This window comes from Clinocottus analis, unplaced genomic scaffold, assembly GCF_023055335.1.
Source record: "Clinocottus analis isolate CAN_PGR_092001 unplaced genomic scaffold, fCliAna1.0.p SCAF_2, whole genome shotgun sequence".
NCBI classification, from domain to species: Eukaryota; Metazoa; Chordata; class Actinopteri; order Perciformes; family Cottidae; genus Clinocottus; species Clinocottus analis.
In genome coordinates, this window is record NW_027175931.1 from 9,865,524 (window position 1) to 9,889,122 (window position 23,599).

Here is a 23,599-nt window from a genome sequence, read left to right on the forward strand (position 1 = left end):
TTGAGATTGAGATTAATCTGGTGGAGCTAATTCACCATTCTGATGCAATGTGGGATAATGAGATGACTTAATTAAAAGATGATCAGTCAAAAAATGCCAAATCATAGAGAAAATGTGATGAAATATGGCACTTATGATTGTTTTAGGACGCAACTCACAATTACTTTGATAATCAATTAAACAGTCCATTATTATTTGAAAGAATTAATTAGATTAAAAGTGTTAAAAAGGTTATTGCTCATGTTCTTGTCCCATTCACTTAACTACACAATAGAGTTGCAGCCATACACTGCACTCCATGCCCATATTTAGACATAATCCATGAATTTTATTTCTTAATATTTATTGTAATAATATTATTTTTACATGACTTCTAAATTTCAGCATCTGCCATCTTTCTTATTGTTTATTAATCCTTGTTTAAATGTTTTATTTCTCATCATTTTTTAAATTAATTTAATTAATTACTTGCTGTGACCAGTTTGTTTCATGTATTAATTTGAGCATCGTTGAAATCATTTCCTAATCTCACAGCAGTAATGAACAGAACCTTTTAAACTTTTCTTTAGGACTTTGCTTCCAAACTTGAATACAATATTAATTATGCGGGTTGATACAGACATTTTAAGGAACCAAACATATTTTAAATTCACAGATCAAACCGATTATTAAAAGGTGATAACTGATTTGTCGACGGCGAGATCTCAAATACTGTAACCCACCAGTTTTGTCCACAGCTAATTACATTGTGCAGTGATAATGTGAGGTGAAATACTCAGCAATTGCACAATTCAAACCCTTGACATCTGTAAATGTATGACCCAATCCTGTATGACACTGGAGAACTGTGTACATATGAGTGGAGGAGTATGTCTGTTTATTCTGAGAAGGAATCTTGGATTAGAAGATATAAGGAAATAGTAGAAGACACCTGAGGAAGGAGTATGAGGATAAGGGTATGAATAATGGAGGGATCAAGTAAGAACAGGAAGAAAGAAGAAAAGAGAGAGAGAGAGGAAATTAGAGTTGTATATTTTAAGTGTAACAGTTCCCACAATATTCAACACAGCCACAGAACATAACATCAATGCCTTTGTTGTAATTCTGTTTCACACAACCTGCAAACTGGCCTCTGCCTCATTATGGGTTCACATATCACATTCTTGAACTGCATCAAATCCAAGCACTGACACACCCACACCCAAACAAAATATATGCATTTTGGGGAAATTTCTACCATTAACTATTTATGAGAGAAATGTTTTCTATCAACCAAAAGAGGTGGTACAGAGAGGACACGGTTCAAGGTTGGATTAATGTTGTACTGCACATGATGGGGAAGTGACTACAAACCCACACATTTTAAGAAAATACAAAATTGATTGAATGGGAATGTTTTTTGTTTCAAAATCTATTCATAAACAGCTAATAACACATTTAAAGATGGCAAACAGGGTCAAAGGGGTTTTCATGCTGTAGTGACTTCGGATTTCAGCACAAACATTAACCCCAATCAACTGCAAAGCACTTGCAAATAGGACAAGGACAAAACAGCCAAAGACTTATAGTTAATCGCATCCTACTTGACTGCTGAACTACATTGGACTGCAAAACACTCAATCTATTGGATTGGTTTTCCATGATTGTAATTGGTTGGGCTTGCTTTCCTTGCTATTGATCCTCATCTTGATGGGTTTTTCTTTTCTTTTCATTGTTTTAATTAGTGTGTCAAACTAAATGTTTGGCAGAATACTGTTTTCATATGTTATATGCATTCTCTATTCATGATTTGTTCGTTTCATTTATTTTTGTTAATTGATTCCTGTTCAGCATTAAAGGGGGGCTTTAGCTGAGCCACCCAACCATGGATCAAAACTGTGTGTCTGCAGATTAAATGCCAGCTAAGGTAGTATGCTTCCAACACAGTTCTGCTCACTTATCATGTACAGTCCTCACCTCCAACTCCATCAGAGCACTAAGTACACACTAGTTATGCAAGATACCTAAACCTGAGTTTTGAATTTGTATTGATCCCAATAATAATTGGACATGGCTTAAAAATATGCTTTTCAGGCCATCGCCCCAAAAAGCATATTTTTAGGAAATGGCAACCTTCAAAGTGGAGGAGTCAGTGACTAAATAAATGAATCAAAACATGTTTGAAATATTGACACCTATGAACTATGTTGTGAGGTTTCAGTCTCTCACAGCTGCTGTCACATCAGGAGGTCTGAGTTCAACACTACTAGGCAGCTTAAAACATAGATAAATCATGATTGAATATTAAGCTTGTGCAAGCACATGATGGCAACTCAATCATTAATGAAGAATTTATTTACTCATATTTCATTGAGTGTTGCGAGATGCAATCTATCCACCGTCCCTCAGCTCTTATCCCTACTTAACATCCAAATCCCCTTTTCTCCTTTCCCCTCATCCTCTCATGTTTTCTCTTTGCTCTTCTCCTCCCCCTCCTGTCCCAGTCTCCTCCTTTAACCCACTGGCTCTGTTTTTGCGCTATCATTTAATAATTTCTCCTTCTCTCACTGTCTGTTTTTAAATTACTCTTCTACATCCATAAAGAGTTGACAGCTGGGTGTGTTGGGGCTGGAAAAGGAACGTGAGTAGCGGACCAATGAAGAGGGGAAAATAACCTACGAAGGGTGTGTGGGGGATGCAGGATAATTAAACATTGATTTGGAACGAGGATGAGAACGGCAACAAGACGCCAAACAAGGGGATTATAGGTCAGGCAGCCGACGGCGTTCTGCTGAGCTCTGCAAATAGCCCAGACCGAAGAGGAAAGGGAGGTAGAGTGAGGAAGCAATAAGTGAAGGGGTAAACATGCAGGGTAAGACTCCAAGTTTAAGAATAGAAAGAGAAGGAAGTGTGGGGATGAGAAAAGATAAAAGCAGAAAAGCAAAGGGACATGAAGTGAGAGCAGCAGAACCGGGTGTAAAGATGAGGAAGGCAGTGTAAAAACAGGGATAGGGCCAAGCCTATACACGTAGGATATAGGGTATAGGGTATAGGAAAGTGATACTGACTGAAGAGGATTTTTTTTTTTTAATTAAAAAAAGGCTGATGGAATATAGACTTAGAAGAACCCCACATGAAGAAAGACAAAAAGAGACGACAAAATAGACCATGTCTTCAGTGTCTTTGAACTTAACCTCTTTGATCCGACTCAATAACTCCGGCCTTAATTGGCACAAATACAGCAGGTACCAGTGATGCCAATGTGCATGTGTGTGCATCACATGTGTGGACAGTCATTTGTAATTGGGCCCTCAAGCTCATTAGTACGTTCACAGTGAGTCATTCAATGAAATGACAATGTCCTAGAGCAAACTGACTCCTCATTGGAAAAACCAGTGGAATTGGGGATTCTCGCATGAGCGTGCATGATTGTGTGTGCGCAATATTATCAACCACATGTATTCATTTTGGTGATATTGTACCTTCTGCTGCTAAGAACCTGAATATCTTCCCTTTGGTGTGTCGGTGTAGTACATTTCAGTGTGAGTCTCGAAATGAGCTATTAGGATCTTGTTAAACACACTCATTTCCTGAACATTGTCACTGTATTAATGGAAGATATTATGAAAGCAAGCTGCTGCCAAAATATATTATTTCCCTTTTCAAGGTCAAACACATATGGCCCAGGCTAACTCATCAAATTGTAATTTAGTGTGAAACTGGGCGGGTAACTGGGACTAACTCATTATTCATATCACTCAATTTACCACTGTGGGTTTGTATGATTCTTTTTTTTCATCCTGTTTTACTGAACTACATATTTAAAAAATGAAAGATTCATTGCAATAATAGTAGGGTAGATAATATGGACAATAATAGTGGAGTAGATAATATGGACACTAATAGTAGAGTACTTACTGAACTGTGCAAACATCAATGAAGTGCAGTTTTGTCCAGTAAGGCTTCCATGTATTTTTGCATTTGTCTCACTTTTAAACAGGAAGATCTTCATCCTCACACACTAATACAAATATTCGGTAAAGCAAACCTTTTTGTGAACTGAACAAAGTGATATATAATGTTATCAGGTTACCAGCTTGATTCATTTAAACTAGAAATAAGATACATTTGTATTGCAGTATTTTACCATGCAGTACAATTACAGTTCTTTTATCTGATTTTTGGTATCTCTTTCCCTGTGTTTATCAGTGCACTTCCTGTCTATCATGCAACTGGAGCAGTTTAAAGCCTTTAAACAACAGCCTTGTCGAACAGTTTAAAAACATGCTAAGTGTTTTAAGCATTGAAGGACAATCTAACATCTTACACATTATAACTAAATATGGGAAATAGTAAGTCCTCCCTGAAATCATGGATTCTCTTTCAACAATAACTTTATAACTGCTCATTAAAACCAGGTTTACTAAATTGTGAAGTTGTGAAAGGAATTTAAATCAAGATTTAAACAAGATCATTTGCCTATTGACCACTCAGCCACAAGCATGTTTGATTTAGTTGGTCGGTTAGTTTTGCAACAAAATCTAATTATTTTATTGATTTGGGGCTATGAAATGTAACCATCAAGCCATTATATCAAACTTTAAAAAAAAATAGACGAATGCACATCACACAAGAACAGGCTTGTTTGTGCTTAATATTGTGTATCTGTTGAACTAAATGTTTGCCTACTGCATGCACCCACCTTCTCAAACTCCCTCTCTCTCTCCCTCTCTTGTTTTTCCATCCTGCTCAAGCAGTCCCACCTCAGCCCACCCAGGTTTGCCTCAGATGCTCACATCACCTGCTTCAATGCTATTAACCCCCCAACACCCTTAAACCACTCACCAACCCACACATACACACTTAAATTAAAACTACTTGTTCACTGACATCCGGTAATTTATATTTCAGTTTAATAACCCGTGGCAATTTACTCTTAACACCATACTAAGCACTCTAATGGATTTCAGCAATCTATACTTCATGTATTCAATCAGAAGAGAACTGAATGTATTCTTGAGTATTTTAATCATAGACAATACTCATCTGTTAACCTATTTTTCCAGAGTTGTGTGAGTAAAGCGTCCTTTAAATGCAACAACAGGTCAGATAATTGAGTTTTAAAAATAATGAGGCATCAGTGTCAACACTTGTTTTCATCTTTAAGGTACAGAAAGAGCATTTGCGTTTGTTAATGTCACAAAATGGGCGCAGCATCTCTGAGTAAACTTCCACGAGAGCAGCTATCTCCTGCTCATAATGGAACTGTTATTAATGCATGTTTACAGTCATTATATCCTGACTGTGCTGTGCTGAGCAGATTTGATGTGTCTGTCCATTAGCCAAAGAATTACAAACCACGGACAATGCAGAAAAGGTAGAGAGACAGTCGGGTCACAGGCAGAGTTCTGCCGTCTGCGAGCGTCTTTGTGGGTGTATATGTGTTTCTGTTATTGAAAAAGGTTCACGTCGATCTCTGTCTGCCCTTGCGTGGTGAAGAAAGTGTGAGGCGAATACAATTCTTGAGATCAACCTGGACAAACAGTAACACAGACACAAACATGCACACACTCAAAAATCGTACCCCACATACTCAACAAAGGACTGACTGGAATTTAAGAGAATAATCAAATGGTACTTTAATAGTTTTTTGAAGCTATATCTATTTACCGTGTTTGTGATTGTTTACTCATGTATGTGTAATGGTGCTTTAGTCGTTATTATGAGATAGAAAGTCGAAATTATAATATAGAAAGTCATAATTATGACATAGAAAGTCCACTGAAGTGCATGCACACTTATTATTTCATAGTTCTACTTTCTACCTTATAATGACATAATTTTGACTTTCACTGACTGAAATGGGATAAAATATCACATGTTTTGTAAAATCAAACTAAAATACCTGCAAACATAGTAAGATTGTTTCCCTTATATTAATTAAAATGAACTTGTTTCATAGCTTTATTCTGCCTTTTTCTTTCTCTTTTCAAGTGTCCACATTTCAGTGATATTACTGAAACGTTACAAAGGAGTCACACCATTGGCAGATCATATGTAAGTAAAAGGCATAAATTAACCTAATTTCCTTAAGCAGATTTTTTTTTGCAGTGAAGGATTCAGCTATGTGCTCCAGCTGGAATTTGTTGACAACGTATAGTACTGGAAATGGTAGAGATGCAGCAATGCATGCTACAGCTGAGGCACAGTTTCCACTTCAATTTAATTCCACAAACAGGATGCTCTGTATGGCAGATCTCAACACAGTCAAGTCAGATTCTGCTCACAAAGCATTATGTTGAGCTAGACCACATCCATTAGGTGATCAAGTTTGCATTATGACATTAAATCTGCATACCTTTATTATGCCCCAGAGTCACAAGACCAAACCCTAGCCCTTACAAATCACATGCTACATCCACGCTGCATTTACACTGCAGCTTAACATGCGAGTTTAGCTCTCAAATTCTCAGTGAAGAGAATTACTATAGCATGAGGCCTAAAGGTATAGGCTTGAAATAACCATCTAGTTTATTGAGTTGTCCTGTAAGTGATAGGACCATTTTCTAAAACTACACCATCTTTGGTCTCTAATAAGCATCACCGTGGTTACAGGCATCCCTCATGGCAATGGCAAGACCGCTGATGGAGATTAAGTCTATTTATGTGTGCACTTTTCCTTTTGTCTTGTGAAATATGTAAAACACATATAGAGATTCACTCTGGAGGCAATGCAGACCACATCATGACCAAATTGAAACACCCAGAATTACATCTCCTCAGATTGTTCTGACAAGTACTTACACAACATTCTGAAACAAAAAGTGTACTTTTAGGCAAATATAGCTTTGGATTGACTGCCCAGCCACAGAAAGCGAGCTAACCTAATGCCAGGTTTGTTTGGTTTAATAATGTGCAATCTCTGGTGAGGCCTGTGGTGAAATCTAAGCTATTGATCCTTTTTGACCTCTAGCTTGACCCAAAAGCTCTCACACACACGCACACATGCATGCACGCACACACATTGTTTAAATGAAACTAAGTTAAACAGCAACCTACCGTACATAACGGGTTAAACACTATAGGGGGAAACAGTCTCTCTATTTTTGCTGCACATGGACAGCGATACATTCATTACATGAAAGCAAGTCCCAGATTCATTTATAGTCTAGCGCTCCTTTCATAATTACCATACGCGGTGTACATTTTACAGAAAATAAAAATAGAACGAAAGAGAAAAATGCAATGGATGATTAGCAGTAGAAAAATACGATGCAACAGAGAAAGGGGAAAAGGGGAAATAATCGAGGCAGGGGAAAAAAGGACGCTTTACGAGGAGGCATTAGAATGAGAAGAAACTAGGCGTATATTATGTAATTCATCCAGGTAGTAAAACGTTGAGTCAAAATGGAATTATCTAGCGCACTGAATTTTACAAATTTTCTGATAGGCTTGTTCTGTTCCACTGTCTGATTGTTTAGTCTGAGCTAGACCATACAACAGACCCTATATTTTTTAATGGGTAAGATAACTTACAACCATTTATATTAGTATCTCAGTGTTTCTGCAACACACAATTTCAGAATAAAACATGTGGGGCCTTTTGAATAGATAGAGTAGCCAAAATCGACAATTGATGCAAACGGGGCTACCCACCAACTCAAAGTACTATGAGATTAGTTTCAATTTCAGGTTAGACGGAACATGCAACTATTCATTTAACATGAATATTATCTACAAAAAAGCTTCCACAATGCTGTGAATTGTTATTGATAGATATGAAACAGACACCTCCTTCATAGTAAGGATTAAATAGAAAACAAAAGAGAGAAAAAAGAAATGTGAGCAAATGCAGTCTCCCTTAAAATAACACACATAAACACACACACTCACACACAGCGAGAGAGACACCGACACAAGAGACACTTAGAGAAGCCTCCTGCAAAGGTCTGTTGCCATTGATTATGTGTACACACAGATGCACACATGAAAAGGCATTGATTAGTCAGACATTTTTGAAGACACTGGGTTAATTAATACACTACTGACCAATGGTTTTCCAAGTATGCACACTTAAACATGCACACAGACTCACACAAACACTGTGTTTTAATGACATTGATCATAAGTAGTCAGGATGTTATTTTTTTGTCAGAGAGCCCTCTTTAGGCTTTAGACTTCTTTGAAAATCTGAACAATTGGTGATCTTTTAAAAAGTAAATATGAGAATACATTTAGTTGCCTGCTGAAATAAAAGTTGAATAAAAAGGACACTGAAGGCAATGTATAGATAACAATATGTTATTTGTTCAGTGGTAAAAAAATAAGAATAGTAGGACTTATTGTGTCGTAAAATGAGTTAAAATGTTCTTCCAATGTGCCTTGAACATAGTGAATTAGTATACAATGTATTCTGAGGATGTAAAAAAAAGAAATAAATACAAGAGAATATTAAGTTCGTGGAAGTTCATCACCTCTTGTTGCGCAAAGCAATATTCACACTCTGCTTATGAGAAAGAAACACACTTAGATTTTTCTTTCTATCAATTCTAATCGACCATCAGTTTTTAAAATATGCGTTTTGTATTTAATCCATCAAAATATAAAGCTAAATACATTTGTTAAGATCAAATGGCCTCTCCTTGTGGTACCAATATGTTGTTTTCTCATTCTCTGTTTCTTGCCACCCAACCTCTTCTCTCTTTATGGCTTTGTGCCTCACCACTCTTAGTGGATATTGACCAAAGGAAAGACATAAGAGGAGATGTACACATGTGCACACAGATACACTCAGGGCTGTTTTTCTTCTTCTTTTTTTAATCAGAGCAGAGCTGGTGCAATGATGAGGCCTCCTAATGTATGTTAATCTCACAATGGCATGTGAATCCAAGCATAGTATCAAAGTCATGCTCTTATGCGATAAAGGAAGATTATAAGAACTTATTATTATGCAACATGACGTTTTTTTCTGACAGCGATATGGGTAAGGTATTTAAGATTAAGCTATAGCGTAGCTCAAGCCTCAATATGTTTTCCATGTGCTGTGCCACATTGCACATGCATTTGTAAAGCCTTCTTCTCATTCATTGGACAGTGGCTTGGTACCGGCACTGAAATTGTCAAACTTCCATTAAGATCTCGTTCTTATTATTTTTTTAACTCAAAGTTGTAATCCTTAAGACTTCTGTCCTGATTGATTTGGCAACACTTTTGGTTACCATGTCAGCAGCAAGTATGGTTTAATACTACAGCAACCATTTGTTAAGCAGCTAGTTTGTCAGAACTATAAAAGCAACCAATAAATTCACCTTGTTTTAATAAAGAAATAATTGCAACCGTGATCTGAACTGAATGCCGTGGGATAACTTTTTAACACAGCAGCAAGTTTACGTATAAAGTTGGTTACCTTGCAGGAGGTGTTTCTCTCCTGTAGTTCTTCATCTAAATAAAACAACCACAACTCATGGTCATGTATTTCTAGAAGCATTTTTGATGATTGCCATCACTGCAAACTGCAGGTGGCGAACACATTGTGTCTTCTGCTGCTGCTTACAACCCTAATCCTAACCCCGTAATAGTTGTAGCCACCAAACCATTTGTATCGCATTTCAGTAGCATAGAGAAAATAGTCCCGGTTGCATAGCCTGCGTGTCCGCACACATACGGGATGCACATCGGGACTATAAAACTGACTAACAGGTCAGTTGAAAGCAGGATGGAGGATGACACCCAGCCACCGATAAAGAAGTGCCTCATGCTGCTTCTCTCTGAAGTGCCTTATGCTGCTCCCGTCCATCTTTCCTCCATCAGTTTTCCCCTTTATGATGTTTAGAGAACTTGCCTCATGTCGGAAAATGCTTGATTTGATCTACCTGTATTATAAAGTTTATTACGTATTGTACACATCCAGACAATCTGCTTAATAATGTGAGGCTCATAAGATTGACAGCTACCCACACAAAGATCTACACATAACTACAATGATCTGTAAAGGGGGTTATTATTTGTCCCCTGCAGTGCCCACAAACTGCATCCAACCTTGAACGGGCAGGTGCAGATGGGAGGTTGCTATGCAGGAGACGGGTAGCCATGCTTAGAATCGTAAGAAGCTGCTTGTCACCCTCAGTTAGCTGAACTGTCTGAATATACAAGTGTCCTTCAGCTTAGAAATAACGTTATAATCACTTCTCGAAAATCCCCCAATTCCATATCACATAAGTGTTGACATTTCACAAATGAACAAGTGCTGTCTGATTCTCCTGTCAATGTAGATGGATTTGACAAATTCTACCATTACAGGTTTTTCTTTCAAAAATCTTTTTTTCGCCAGTGACAGTTCCAGCTGTTGAGGAAGAGAAAAACGACTAAGCAGAGCTAAATCAGATATTAGATCATGCTTTAGGGCAGTGAAGACATTTCTGATTTACTCCTGTAATGACAGAGTGATGAGCCTTTATTTGGCCATATTATTTGCACCTTTGAGAAAATGAAAATAATGAATAGTGTGTGATAGTATTAAAGCCACCTGTCACTCATAACACGATCTGGGAGATTTTCCCAACCTGTTGCCATGACTACTCCCCAACATATGAAAACTCATCAGAACAAAAATAAACAGAGCTTTCCGAGATATTTGCCAAATAATGTTGCCAGTGCGTTGTTTTATTTTGCACATAGAGAAAATGTGGAAGATGCCCCATGACCACCAAGGTTTCAAAGAAATCTTAATTAAAAGACGTGCAAGCGCTCTATGATCATTTACCGAATTTTTGTTTTTGTTTTTACAAAAATGACTGTAACAGTTTCTCATAAGATATTCTGTTGCTGTTGATAATTGAATTACTGTTGTGACACAAGAACGCACCAATTAGACAATTCATTGAAATTCCTTGAGTCTCATGCACAAGTCCAGCATGCCCTTGCTGTGATTCAATGATTAATATGATTTGCTACACATTGACCTTTATACATATTCAAATGACGAACACTAAGTGAGGCTTACACCACTATCAAGCAGAATTTAATGAAATTAAATCCAATAAAATTAAAAGGGCATTTCATTGTAGTTATATTTAGACTTGGGATGACAGTGTGCTGTATGTGAAGAAGCATTTTGTGCAAACAAAGCAGAAAACCATACCTGTTTGTTTATGGGATCAACTCAAATTGTCTTGCCCTAAACATTGATTTTTTAACATTTTACCAAAGGTTGTAAGGGTTTGATCGTCCCCAGTTTAAGAGGTGCCAGTCAGTCAAATCTGACAACGGAAAGGAAACTAATAATGTATGGAAAAATATCATATTCCTGGTGCAATATTATATATATATATATATATATATATATATATATATATATATATATATATATATATATATATATGTATAGAATGTGGCAACAAGATTAGCACATCAACGTGGTACTGAAGCAAGTTGACGGACAAGCGTTGGAACAACCACAATCACATTTGGCTCAGGCCAGCGAACCCGGCAATGCCTCTGTTCCACTACAGGTGTCTTTATCATTTTAACTGATTATACTTTTACAACAGGATGACTGGCTAATCTCCATTGGTATCATCTATCATCTGTTCTCATCCTCATAGCAGTGGCTGATGCCTCCTTATTAACACACAGGCGCTGAACTTGACTCCTCAAAGAGCCCATAGCTGTACAACTGTAATAAGTACAGATCATTAAACAGCACAGACAAGTCATGAGTTTTGATAGTGTAGTTTAACAGACCTGTAAACCAGGGTGTCATCCCCAGAGCTGTTGTACTGGACCTGGAACATCCTAACTCCAGTTGAAGAAGTCTGACTGATCCATCGAATGAGGGCAGAGTTCCCTGTCAACTCTACCAATGAGACCCTCCGGTCTGCCCCTCTGGTCTCGTTGTTTGGCAGAGCAACCTTGGAGGAGGTTAGGATGTCAGAAGGGGCCGGTTCAGAGGACGGGTCTCGGCTGCGGCTCGTGCTGTTCGCCAGATGGGGCATCGCCGTGACAACTAGCTCCACCCTTCCTGTAGATTCACCCGCTGCATTGGAGGCAATGCAGGTAAAGTTACCTGAATCCTTTAGGGATGTGACATTGATCTCCAGGCTTCCATTTGGGAAAACCAAAGTTCTGAAACAGATTGAGATGCATCATAAAGCGAATAAGTTCAATGCATTGACTGTATTGTAAATGTTACAACAAGGTAACACATATACTGTAAAACGTTCAGGCAGTTGGCATAGTCAGGACTTTATATGAACTTGGAGAGCCTTTCCCTCCCCAGTTATTTAAGACATGTTCAGTTCGGGTTACATCTTGTTCCACCATTATTCTGTCACTTCCAATCTAGGAGGCAACTCCCTTCTAGTCCACATATCCCAGTCACATAAGCCCTTTTTATCTGTCACCCACAAACGAGCCAATTGGTAATCACTGTCCTTCCGATCAACCATTAAGTCACACCTGTACTTCGCTGCCTCCAGCAGCTGATGTTGCCAACATTTCCTACACCAGCATCCAACCACACTCTATTCAGAATCAATGGTGTGACAGCCAGGATAAGGGGATAGTTGAGTGGATAGTTGCTGACAACTTGTGGGCTTCATCCACATAAGTGATAGCATACACCAAATTGTATTTTCCAACAATCCAACAATGGTTCATTTCCATGAAATAGCTTTTACTGAACAAAACCTCTTAAGATTGTAAAAACCCAAGGGATGACCTCAACAGCTACCTTCTAATCCTGACTCTGAGTTGGCCCACACAATCTGCCTACGCCCTATTACTACAGCCAAAACTAAAAATACATGGGACAACCCTGTCTGACTTTTTGACTTGGTTGCGCTGAGGTGAAGCAGTACAGGGAGAAATATAACGAACGCTTGTCTTGCACCTGCAACCTGGTTTGCCACTTTTCTGACACCATCTTAAGATGGAGCTAAGTCACATGCCCTAAATTAACACCTCTAATTTATTTTTGAAAAATTATACAATCAATACACTTATTGAGAAATGCAGTTAATGCTAAGTAAAATAAAAACATATAACTCTATAGAAATAATCGTAGTACCTGGAGCCATTAGATATAAGTCGCCCTTCAGGGCTGATCCAGTGGACTTCAGGCTCTGGGTCACCGTTGGCTTTGCACTTCAGGCTGGCGGGCTGGCCTTCCATAGCCACTGTATGAGGTGACTTACGAGTCAGAACTGGTGGGTCACAAATAAACTCCTAAAGGGCAAAAAAGTATGAAGTTATTTGTATCATCATGATTGAAATTATATGGTTTATAAGGTTATACAATATTTTGTATTAGTGTCCTGCATTTGAAAAGCTCACCTCTTCAGGTATTGTCCAGAAGTACTTGGCACTGAGGTCAGCGGGAGAGGCGCATGTTTCGAGGTCATCTTCTCTGGTCAGTCTTCTCAACCACAGAAGTTCACAGTTACAGTGAAGGGGGTTGCCACCAAAACTCAACACCAGGGACGTGAGGGGGGAGCCTTTGGACTTGGCATAAACTGGGATTCTCAGGAACAATGGGTCCGGGGGAATTTTCTTCAGCTTGTTGGACGTCATGTCGAGCCTGTTAATTGACGGGGTAAGATGAGGGATGGATTAAGGAAGAAATACACAGATACAGTATCAGCATAACAACTGTTGTTAAGTTGATCACTAAACCATCCTGTGCATCTTTACATTATTTGTTTTCACAACATCAGATAATCTATCAATATACCTGGCCAACTTGTGGAGGTTGGTGAATACCCCTTGGGGAACATTTTCTATAAGGTTATGATCCATATTTAGGGTATTGACATTGGTTAGGCGCCCAATTGTGTCCCAAGGCGCTTGGGCAAGGTTGTTGTAGCTAAGGTCGAGATCCTCCAGTGTGGATAAGAAGTCATCAAAGGCATGGGGAGATATAGAGTGGAGCTGGTTGTTGGCAAGGATCAAGTGACGAAGGTTGGTCAGGCCTTTGAAATGTTCATCCTGGTTGGAGAAAAAGCAAAAATGCAATACAATTATCTTTCTGTCATTGTCGCTTTTTCGTTCAAATGTGTGTATCTATTAACCACCCATCCAGACTTTAAGACCTCTAAATCACTTGATCACTCCAAGAATGCATCCGAATATTCATTCCCACTTACCATCATTACACCAGTTTATCAGTCTCACCTTTATCACAGTTAATCTATTAGAGTCCAGATGGAGTGCTCTGAGTCGCCGCAGGTCATTGAAGGCTGAAGGAAGAATCTGACTGATGGTGTTTCTGGAAAGGGTCAGATGTAGCAGGCTGGTCATGTTGGCAAAGTCCCTTCTTCGAACAGCTGGGGTGAGCAGAATGAACACAAAGAGAAGCTTTATCAATTGAGTCCCAAGTGACCAAACATATTACATAATAATTAGTAGGGCTTGGTTCATTTAAAATGATGATGCTAGTCCTATTATTAGTAGCCTTAAAATAATACAAATACCAATAGGGAACTTCCTTCATCATGTGAATGAAAGCTTTGTGAGTCCCATTAGCTAGTTTGCCACCGCAAACTATTTCTATGTATAAATATATATATAAATAAAATAATAATATAAAATAGTAATTTTCTATTATTAAGTAATAATATTAGAATATATATATATATATATATATATATATATATATATATTAGAGCTGTGAAAAATAACGCGTTAAGTCATTATGATTAAATTACAGGATTAATTAGTTAATTTTTTTTAACACATTTAGCGCATGTGCAGAATGAGCTTCCACTAAGTCTGCCTGTGACAAGCTGAGCAGCACAGTTGCGGAATTAATATTGTTGAGGATGAGGGGTTCACCAAAGTTTTGCGAGTGGCAACGGGGGACCCGAGCATCAAAGCACCGCAAAGACGCACAATCATGACAAAAATCCACGGGCTGCATGAAGCTGGAAAGAACAAAAAGGAAAATGACTTGGCTGCTACGGATCATGTGGCGCTGACGGGGGATCACTGGACTTCTGTGAGTAATGAGAATTACCTGGTGACCAGACGTCCTCTTTTTCCCGGACATGTTTTACCGAGAATATCGATAATATGTGATTAATCATGATTAATCCACAAAAACCTGTGATTAATCTGATAAAAATTTTTAACCATTTCACAGCCCTAAAAACCAAACTATATGTATTAAAATTATTTTCCTTGTTAGCTTTTTTTGTCATTGCACAACTGCCAGCTCATGTGTTCCTCTGCTCTCAGAGCCCAGCCTGCACCACAGAAATAACAGGCAGCAGGCTGGGATCGCACACCGCGTTCAGCTGTCAAACAGCAGACGTAGGTACTGTGTCCACCAATGGTGCTAATGCAGCGCTCATACCACGGTTAGCACTGGTAATGTCATCCCCTAAGCCAGGCTGGAACCACATTGGAGGAGAAGTGTAACCCACCCTCTGCATTGTTTGTGCTGTTAGCACTTTTAGCTTCTAGCTTCTCAGTTACCCTGCAGATACACACCCCTACTATTCGTGAAAGTATGGACGTCAAGAAATATATCATGCAATAAATAGGTTTTAAAGAACAATTTTTGATTGATAACGGAAATATGACCCTGGTTCTTACAACTTTGAAAGATGAATAGCAAAATGATGTAAGAGGAAAGTACTAAAAAGAAAGTGTCTGTTACTTTATGGACTTTTCTGCTAAACTAGCTTCTATGATCATATTTGGCCACATGCCAACCATTTAGTTTTAGATTTAGATTAAAAGGTCCATGATAAATTAGCCTCTCAGAGTCTGGACCCCATGATACCAAGGATATTTAAACACAAGATAGTGCTGAATTTAAACTAAATTGATTTGGACATGAACAATGTGACTTAAATAGATGGCTGTGTAATGTTGTTAATGGGGCATCAAATTATCTTACTGGACCTTGTGAAACTAGTTTTAGTTTAGTCTGTGTGTCTATGGAACTATGGAAAACAATGTATTGTACATTGGGTATGGAAAGATTAGGTAGCTGTGTTGGTGGAAGAGAAAGGTAATCCAGATTAAAATAAAAGGATAAAGCAACACTTCAGTTCTTAAAAATAAGTAGAGCTAGTTCTTTGATATAAGATGAATCATTAATGAGATTTGCCAGACTGAACGACAAAACAAAAAAGTTTCAACATTTGAAAGTTCAAAAGAACCAGACTCATAAGAAATATCACTTGAGCCAAGAATTGTTTTTAGTGCTATTACATTCACTCTCCTCACTGCATCAAATGTGCCCTTTGAATTTCAGTGGTATATTTAAGCTGCCTACACATATCTTTTGCAATCTACTTCTCAATATAATAGCAGACATCATGTTCCCTCTTGAAATCATTGAAGATGATGAGTAAGAACTGACTAGACCATGCAAAATAGCTTAATTCCCTGCATTGGTTCACGGTAAATGGAATACAAGACAGACTGGAGGGGTCTTATACCTGTAATGAAGTTTTCTTGGAGCCGTAGCTCCACGGTACGCCGGTCAATGGCAGCAGGAATAAACAGCAAGCCAGTTTTGGAGCAGAGAATAGCGAGCGATGGAGAAAGGCTCTGGCACATACAACGTTTCGGACACGGCTGGCCCCTGCATGCTGCTGCCAGCAACAGCAAAGAGAACCACAGCCGTTCCATTATCCTGCACAGGGAACAGGGCAACTGTAAGACAGAAGGAAAAGAGCAATGAGTTTGAGTGGGTACAAAGATTCTCAAGACACCTGGCAACTGGCCAACGGCATAAAGAAAACAAAGACGAAAAACATACATATATAGACATTTACAAATGTGTAAAGCTTTCTGTAGACTCAACAGAATGAGAGGTTATTTCTTTATTCTTTTATATGATAAAAAACAACATGAATGATATTGTTGATATCTTCATAAATCGTCTAACCTGCTAACCACAGCACACTTAACTTTTGTAAACTTGTTCATACAGCTTTCAAATCTCTCCAATGTGCCATATCAGGTTTACTGTAAAGAAACAGATAATGAATAATGAAATAACCTGTGTGGTCCTGCAGTCTTATATACGTATTTTCTTCATCTTGTCCTTTAATACCGAGACACATTAAAATTGTAGCTGCCAATGTCTGTGCTTCTTTTTTATTTCATGATAAAGGTCGGATAAAGGGAGAGGAATAGATCAAGAAATAGATCATTGCACTGTTCAGAAGGACTAAATTACACAATGCTTGGAGCTCATAATGCGCTTTGTCACTGAGTGGCTGCATGGTGAGCAGGCTTTTTTCTGAGGCACACTGCATGGGGTATATGTTTGATATTTTTGGCAAGATGTAATATGTAGGTGTGGGGTGTCAAGAAAGGTTCATATCTGTAACAGTCGTACTCTCATCTCACATCCACAACAGCGTGTATCCTAAATGAAGGCTTCCTACAATGACACATCCCTCTGTGCTCTGATCCACATCAAACTAATACGTTATTTCTCAGTATTTTGGACCAGTTTGATATTTCTAATTAACAGTGCTGGGCATGATGACACTCTCAGGACTCAGGGGACACACACAATTTAACAGAGTACCTTCAAAAAATTGTCAGAGAGATTTTTCTCTTTCTATTTTACACCACTTCAGCCCCCTCAGGGACATCCTTTCCTCACACTGTATCTGTTTCCAACAACAACATCTAAGTCTTCCCAACTGGTCTTGCGAAAAGTAATACCTGACGCATCACATTTACTATTGCAATAGATGACCTCCTCTGCGATTACATGATGTGATAGAAAACATCTCTGTCTGCTCACAACTGTATTGGTGACATTGTAGAGTAGTGCTGGGCTGGGTGCAATACACAGCCTGCTTTAATTTTCTGCTTTAGTTTCCCGTGCCGTATGCACTGCGGTGGGGGCGACTGTAAGTGCATTGAGAAGGGACCCGTATTAACAGTGTACCCTTCTCACCGATGGTGAGAACTTTATACCACAGAAATCGATAACCTACAACTATCTGTAAAACTAATTCAAGATGTTTTTACTGTCATAAGCACAGATAACAGACAGTTATTCTACAATGAAAAGCTTAGTTTGCTCAATCATCCTAACACGGAATTACAATACACTTAAGGTAAAAAATATATATATATATATATATAAAATATGGCACAAAATATAAAAGATATAACAGTATTGCACAAAAATATGATGATAGTATTGCTATGATAAAATATGATAATAGTAATGCTATGATAATATGATAAAATATGATAATTGCTCATTGTATCTTTATACACGATGCATTGCTACAACATTGCTACAACGTCCAAGTCATTACATGAAGTCACAGTCTGCAGACTTATTCACACCAAAAGTGCACCACTTTTTTGCCTGATTTTACTCTCTCGACACTTAATGTGGTTAACTCGCTTTTCGCAACCAGTTGCGGCAGAAAGGCGGCGCGGCTTGAGTCCCGTTACCCCTAGTTACCATCACATAGCCTGGTCCCGTTCCTGTAAAACAGTTTTCATTTCCGCTATCGACCATGGGACATTAACAACTATTTCTGTCTTGTTGAGCTGATAAACTCATATTCTGAATCATGCGTTCCACATCCAACAATCAGGGACAGCACAATAATCACAAGACACGCCGTTTGGAACTGAAATTGTGTCTCCTTCAGGATATAATGTTCATTTCTTAAGAAAAGCGGCATAAAACACAGCAAAACAATGCCGTGCATGGACCCCAACATGGCCGCCAAAGCTTGTTGTGGTCACATGGGTGAATACGCTCTATTGCACATTCAAGAACAGAAAAGAGAGACAGTGGATGAGGAAAGAGAGACTGGATATGCACAGGTATAGCTTGTGTCCAAGAGAGGAGCTGTGTTTGTTGTTCAGAATGTTTTTAACGTAGCCACTGTTTCAGCCAGTGCCAACATTCAGAACAACAACTAATACACAGATATACATGCAGGTACTCCCACTAAGTTACAACAATTGAACTACGGTCAGTTTTTCAATTTCTGCTTGCCCAGACTTAAATAAATAATTGTTTGATTTAAGTATACAATAGTTTACACCGCTTAATCTAATTAAATGCAACCTCAACAATAAATCAATCAAAACAACTAAAACTACTATACGAAGTTCTTAAATATTAGACCACATTGTTCTTCTTCTTCTTCTTCTTCTTCTTCTTCATCTGTTTGTACACTTTCTGGACATTTGCATAAATTGTTTTGACTATGCTTTAGGAATGTATTTCATTTTGGAATTTCTCAAGTAGAAAAGGTCACCTTCACTCTTCAGTTTCAATTACTTTAATGCCATCTGCTGCAAAACAGGGAATTACTTTAATTGTGACAGATTAATCATGGATCAAATTCAGTTTAACAAGGCAGCCAAATATGGAAGCACGTTCACTTTTAACACAGCGGACCTGACTTCAAACTCATGGTGTGATATGTGTGTGTACCGGTGGGCAGAAGTGTATTAGCCTGCCCAGTTTGACTCCTCGGCTAATCAATAGCACTGGACTTGTATTTAGGAGGAGGCCTGTGTAAAATACTCCTCCATTTTGTTCCTCCCTTCATACTCCCAAAACCCTCAGAACATTTTTATCGAAGGATGATCTTCAGCATCACAAGATAAACAATACCCAGTGTTGCTATATGCTTTTCTCCCTTTGCCTTAGACTCCACAGTTTCCCATCAATAATGCAAATCTGCCAAATTAATACAAACAAACAAAAGAGAGTGCATACAATTTGCTAAAAATAGATTTGCTGTTATTTGATACTTATTATCCTTTCACAGTGTGAAATATACAGCAAGAACAATGATTATTGTAACTTACAAACATTCAGAGACGTCGGTTCTTCTATCTTTCTTTTCATTTGACTAACTATATTTTTCTCTTTTGCAATTGATTATTTCCCTGCCATACCTTAACCTGACCGTTTCCTTCATACACAACATAAATCACCTGTTGTTTCTTAATCTATCATCCCTATTGTATACTCCTACTATATACATCATGTAATTTGTTAGCAATTTTCCAGTCGTATCATATTTATATCACTTGACCCTCCTTCACCCTCTATGATATACCATCAATCTCTGTGATTGATGAATTTTCTTTCACCCCTACTGATTTTCCCTCTCCATTTCTATCATACATCCTTCTTCTTGTCATCATCTGCCACTTACTTCTTCTTCTTCTTTTCCTACTTCTCGTAAACCTTTATTCATAAACCTTTTCCGAGAATCATCTATTTAGCATACTTATTTCTTAATCTTTTTAATCTTTCCCAGGCTCTCCATGCTGTTCCTGTTTTCGCCCCCATCGTCCTTCCCCCATGTTGTATTACTCATGTTTGTAATGGCGTTATTTTAATGTATCTACTATATTGCAGAAATAAGTACTAATAGTGATTTTAAATGCACACATCTCTCAGTTTGTCCACCCACTCATCCGGCTTGCATGTGTACAGCTTAAATCCACAGCATAGTAATTTGATGACGGGTTAACAGGAATATTGGATAATAGTAATTGTCATCAACATTTTCTTTATTATTATTACTGTTATTATTATTACTATTACTTAATCGTTCTCCACACGCACACACACACACACACACAAGCACACATATGTGACAGTGCTTGCCCTGTGTCTGGCCGTTTGTCGGGGTCTGCCTTGGTGCTGGAGGGCAGGTAAGAGCTAGTGCTTTCCTGGCTTATAACCCACATTGACCAAAACATGAAAAAGGGCAGAAAGCTTCAACTTAAATCATAATAAATCATCATCATAATAAAAGAAGAAAGACACGTTTGACCAGGATGAACAATTCCCTTCAGCGGGTCTAGAGGGGGGTATATTCTCATTATTTTCACTGATCCATTATCCTGATAAAGCACAAACACCTTCAGTTTGCTTTCGTCTCTTTAATTGTTTCTTTTCTTCCGTTGTTCTTTTTTTTCCCTTCCTGGCTTTTCATGTGCCCTTGAACTTGTCTTCACCTTTCCTCTCGTCACAAAATCAATAAAAAAAGAAAGACATCTACAGTATAATAAATGTCCTATGTTAAACATTAACACACACCTCACTTGGTTCTCCCACACACAAGTGATTTTAAGGCTATTCAACAAGAGATGTAGTGTTTTCTTTTTTTTTTTAATTCTGTGAGAATGATAGTGGTCAGTCACCCACCATTCCTCACAGCTGTGCTTGTTCAGCTCTGGAGACTTAATATCACAAGAGAAAACAGCTCCGTGCTGTCTGCCATTGTTACTAGTAAGATTGAAACACTATATTTGTTGACAGTGATTTGACTGACAATGAAATACTATGAGAATGCTAACTGTTCAGACATCTTTACTGCAGGGTCGAGCTTTAAAGTTCTGTCCTAACTCAAGGAAACTTCACCTGGTTCTAATCAGCTGTGATAGTGACCAGTTGTCCTCTACACCCTCCTACTCAAAGGTCAATACGGCATGATGCACTTATAGTAGATGAATACTGTTCTGCTTTAAACATATAATTACAATACAGTTTAAGGCAAGTTTATTTGTGTAACAGATTTCAGCAACAAGGCGATTCAAAGTGCTTCACATAAAACCATTAAAAGCAGATTTAAAAACAGTTAAGAAAACAATAAAAGAGTCAAGAAAAAATTAAATTAATACAAGTTGCAGAGCAGTTTAAGAAATAAAATGCAGTAGTGAGATGCAGCAATTGAGTCTGATTTAATTAAAGGCAACCGCAAACAGAAAAGTCTTCACTCTGGATTTAAAGGAGCTGAGGATCTCAGCAGACCTGTAGCTTTTGGGGACCTTGTTCCAGATATGTGGAGCAAAAAAACTGAGCGCTGCCTCTCCGTGTTTAAGCTTTGTCTTAGAGAAGTACTAGGATATGACTGGGTCTTGAGACAACTTGATCTTAAAATCAACATTTCTAAATCCTAATTGGTAAACCTGTAAAGTAGTATCAACATATGGGCCTAAAATTAGCATTTTACCCTTTATGCTGCACGTATGGGGAGCATGCAGTATAGGCATGTGGGACACGTTACCCTTTTGACGAATAACAATCAAAACAATGATGATCACAAATCCTTCACAGAGCTGCGTTGAATCCACTTTTGGCCAACATAACCCAAACAGTGGATTTATTATACAGCATGCTGTCCTGATGGCCTCATATTAAGCTAAAACATAATTCACTATGTACGCAACTGAACAGACTGACAAACCTTGTTACGGTGCATGAATCAGCAACACTTTTAATCCAGTTGATAACCACGGAAAACTTCTAATTGGGATACTAGGGATTGGATGGTGCTGCAGCAGTAGTTTTAAAAGAACAGGACTGAGAGTCAGCAGGCCACTTCAGCACTTTTAGCTTCATCAACATAGAGTTGTCTGACCATTTTGTTTCAAATTTATGCAAAAGAGTAGCTTCTGGGATTAGAATCTGCCACAACAAAAATATTTAGTAAGCTGCATTCATGCATCTATTTTAATTACAAACGCTGTTAACAATAATGTGTTAGTCTTGACAAAGCTCTTAAGGTTATAGGATGAAAGGAAACAGAGTATAATCATCAAACGAGGGGTGCATTGAATCACAAAACTCACAGTTTCAGCCTTAACAAATATAACTTTTAGAGATGCCCCGATCACTTATTTTGCTGCCAATAGCGGGTAGTTTTTTCACCACTGTCCCGATAAATTATTTCAACCGCCCCTAAAGTCAATGTTAACACAGGTTGCTCAATAAATACCGGACTGCCACTGTAATTTTTGCAAAATGTCAGTTCTTATTAATTGGCTGCATAATATTTCTTCATGTCTTCATGTTGGAGGTAAAGGACAGAAAGCATGCAGCACGGTCTTGCAGTAATTACAAGGAGGAGCTCTGCACTGATATTCATTTTCTACAAGTGGCTGTGCAAGCTGCCAGAGCATTGGGGATGTCTCCAGCAGTGACAAATGTTTATGTTTTAAAAATATTTTTTTGCAAAGTAAGGCACAAACACATTGACAGTCTCTTTGTTTTGTTTGACAGTATGATCTGCGCTTTGCATTTATGAATCAATCAGCTTCTCCTAGGCAGAGTATTTCTCAATGTGTTTAGGGCAGATATTGTACCAGACTGGGATGTGTTTGTGTTAAAAATGCTCGGATTTGAATATATTCTTCTGTCAAGAGAATGGTCATTAGTTATGGGAAAACAAAATGTAACAGATACACAAAGAACTTCAAACACAACTAAAGGTGTTGTTGCTTTGGAGGAAATGAAAACAGTGTTTTTGCCTTCGTTATACTGAAGGGTTCTGAAAAAATCGTTAATTAACTACACATACTGAAAAACACGCCACGTCCGTTTTCTAAGGGAACAACAATCGCCTTCACAGTTCATATCGACCTTACCTTTGAAGATTAAAGAGCCCTTCCTCACAGTGTATTTTTCTTCACTATTTGGAACCCCGTCAATGGAAACAATGGGCTGTATTTACTAATGTTCTATTTTAAGTATAGCAGATTGCAATGCTACGACGTTTACTGTGTTTGAAGAAGCAGAGAGCTTGAGTCTCCTTTCAATTACAGTCGACTTTCCTCTGATTAAGTCTGTGCGCTCTAGACAGGACAAGATGTG

General features: G+C 38.2%; 1 protein-coding gene across 3 annotated transcripts in view; it reads right to left on the bottom strand.

The window, feature by feature from the left end:
- The window catches only part of zgc:172282 (leucine-rich repeat and fibronectin type III domain-containing protein 1-like protein), a 148,280-nt gene that overhangs the window by 48,827 nt on the left and 75,854 nt on the right, over positions 1 to 23,599 (bottom strand). For all 3 annotated transcript variants that reach the window (XR_011077967.1, XR_011077968.1, XM_068585565.1), the window contains exons 3-8: positions 16,425 to 16,641; positions 14,149 to 14,300; positions 13,709 to 13,962; positions 13,312 to 13,555; positions 13,046 to 13,203; positions 11,722 to 12,102 (exon numbers count right to left, since the gene is read on the bottom strand). Coding sequence is in view for 1 of the 3 variants with exons in the window: in XM_068585565.1 (XP_068441666.1) it covers positions 11,722 to 12,102; positions 13,046 to 13,203; positions 13,312 to 13,555; positions 13,709 to 13,962; positions 14,149 to 14,300; positions 16,425 to 16,617 (1,382 nt within the window). In the remaining 2 variants the exon portion in view is untranslated. The remainder of the gene's footprint in view (positions 1 to 11,721; positions 12,103 to 13,045; positions 13,204 to 13,311; positions 13,556 to 13,708; positions 13,963 to 14,148; positions 14,301 to 16,424; positions 16,642 to 23,599) is intronic.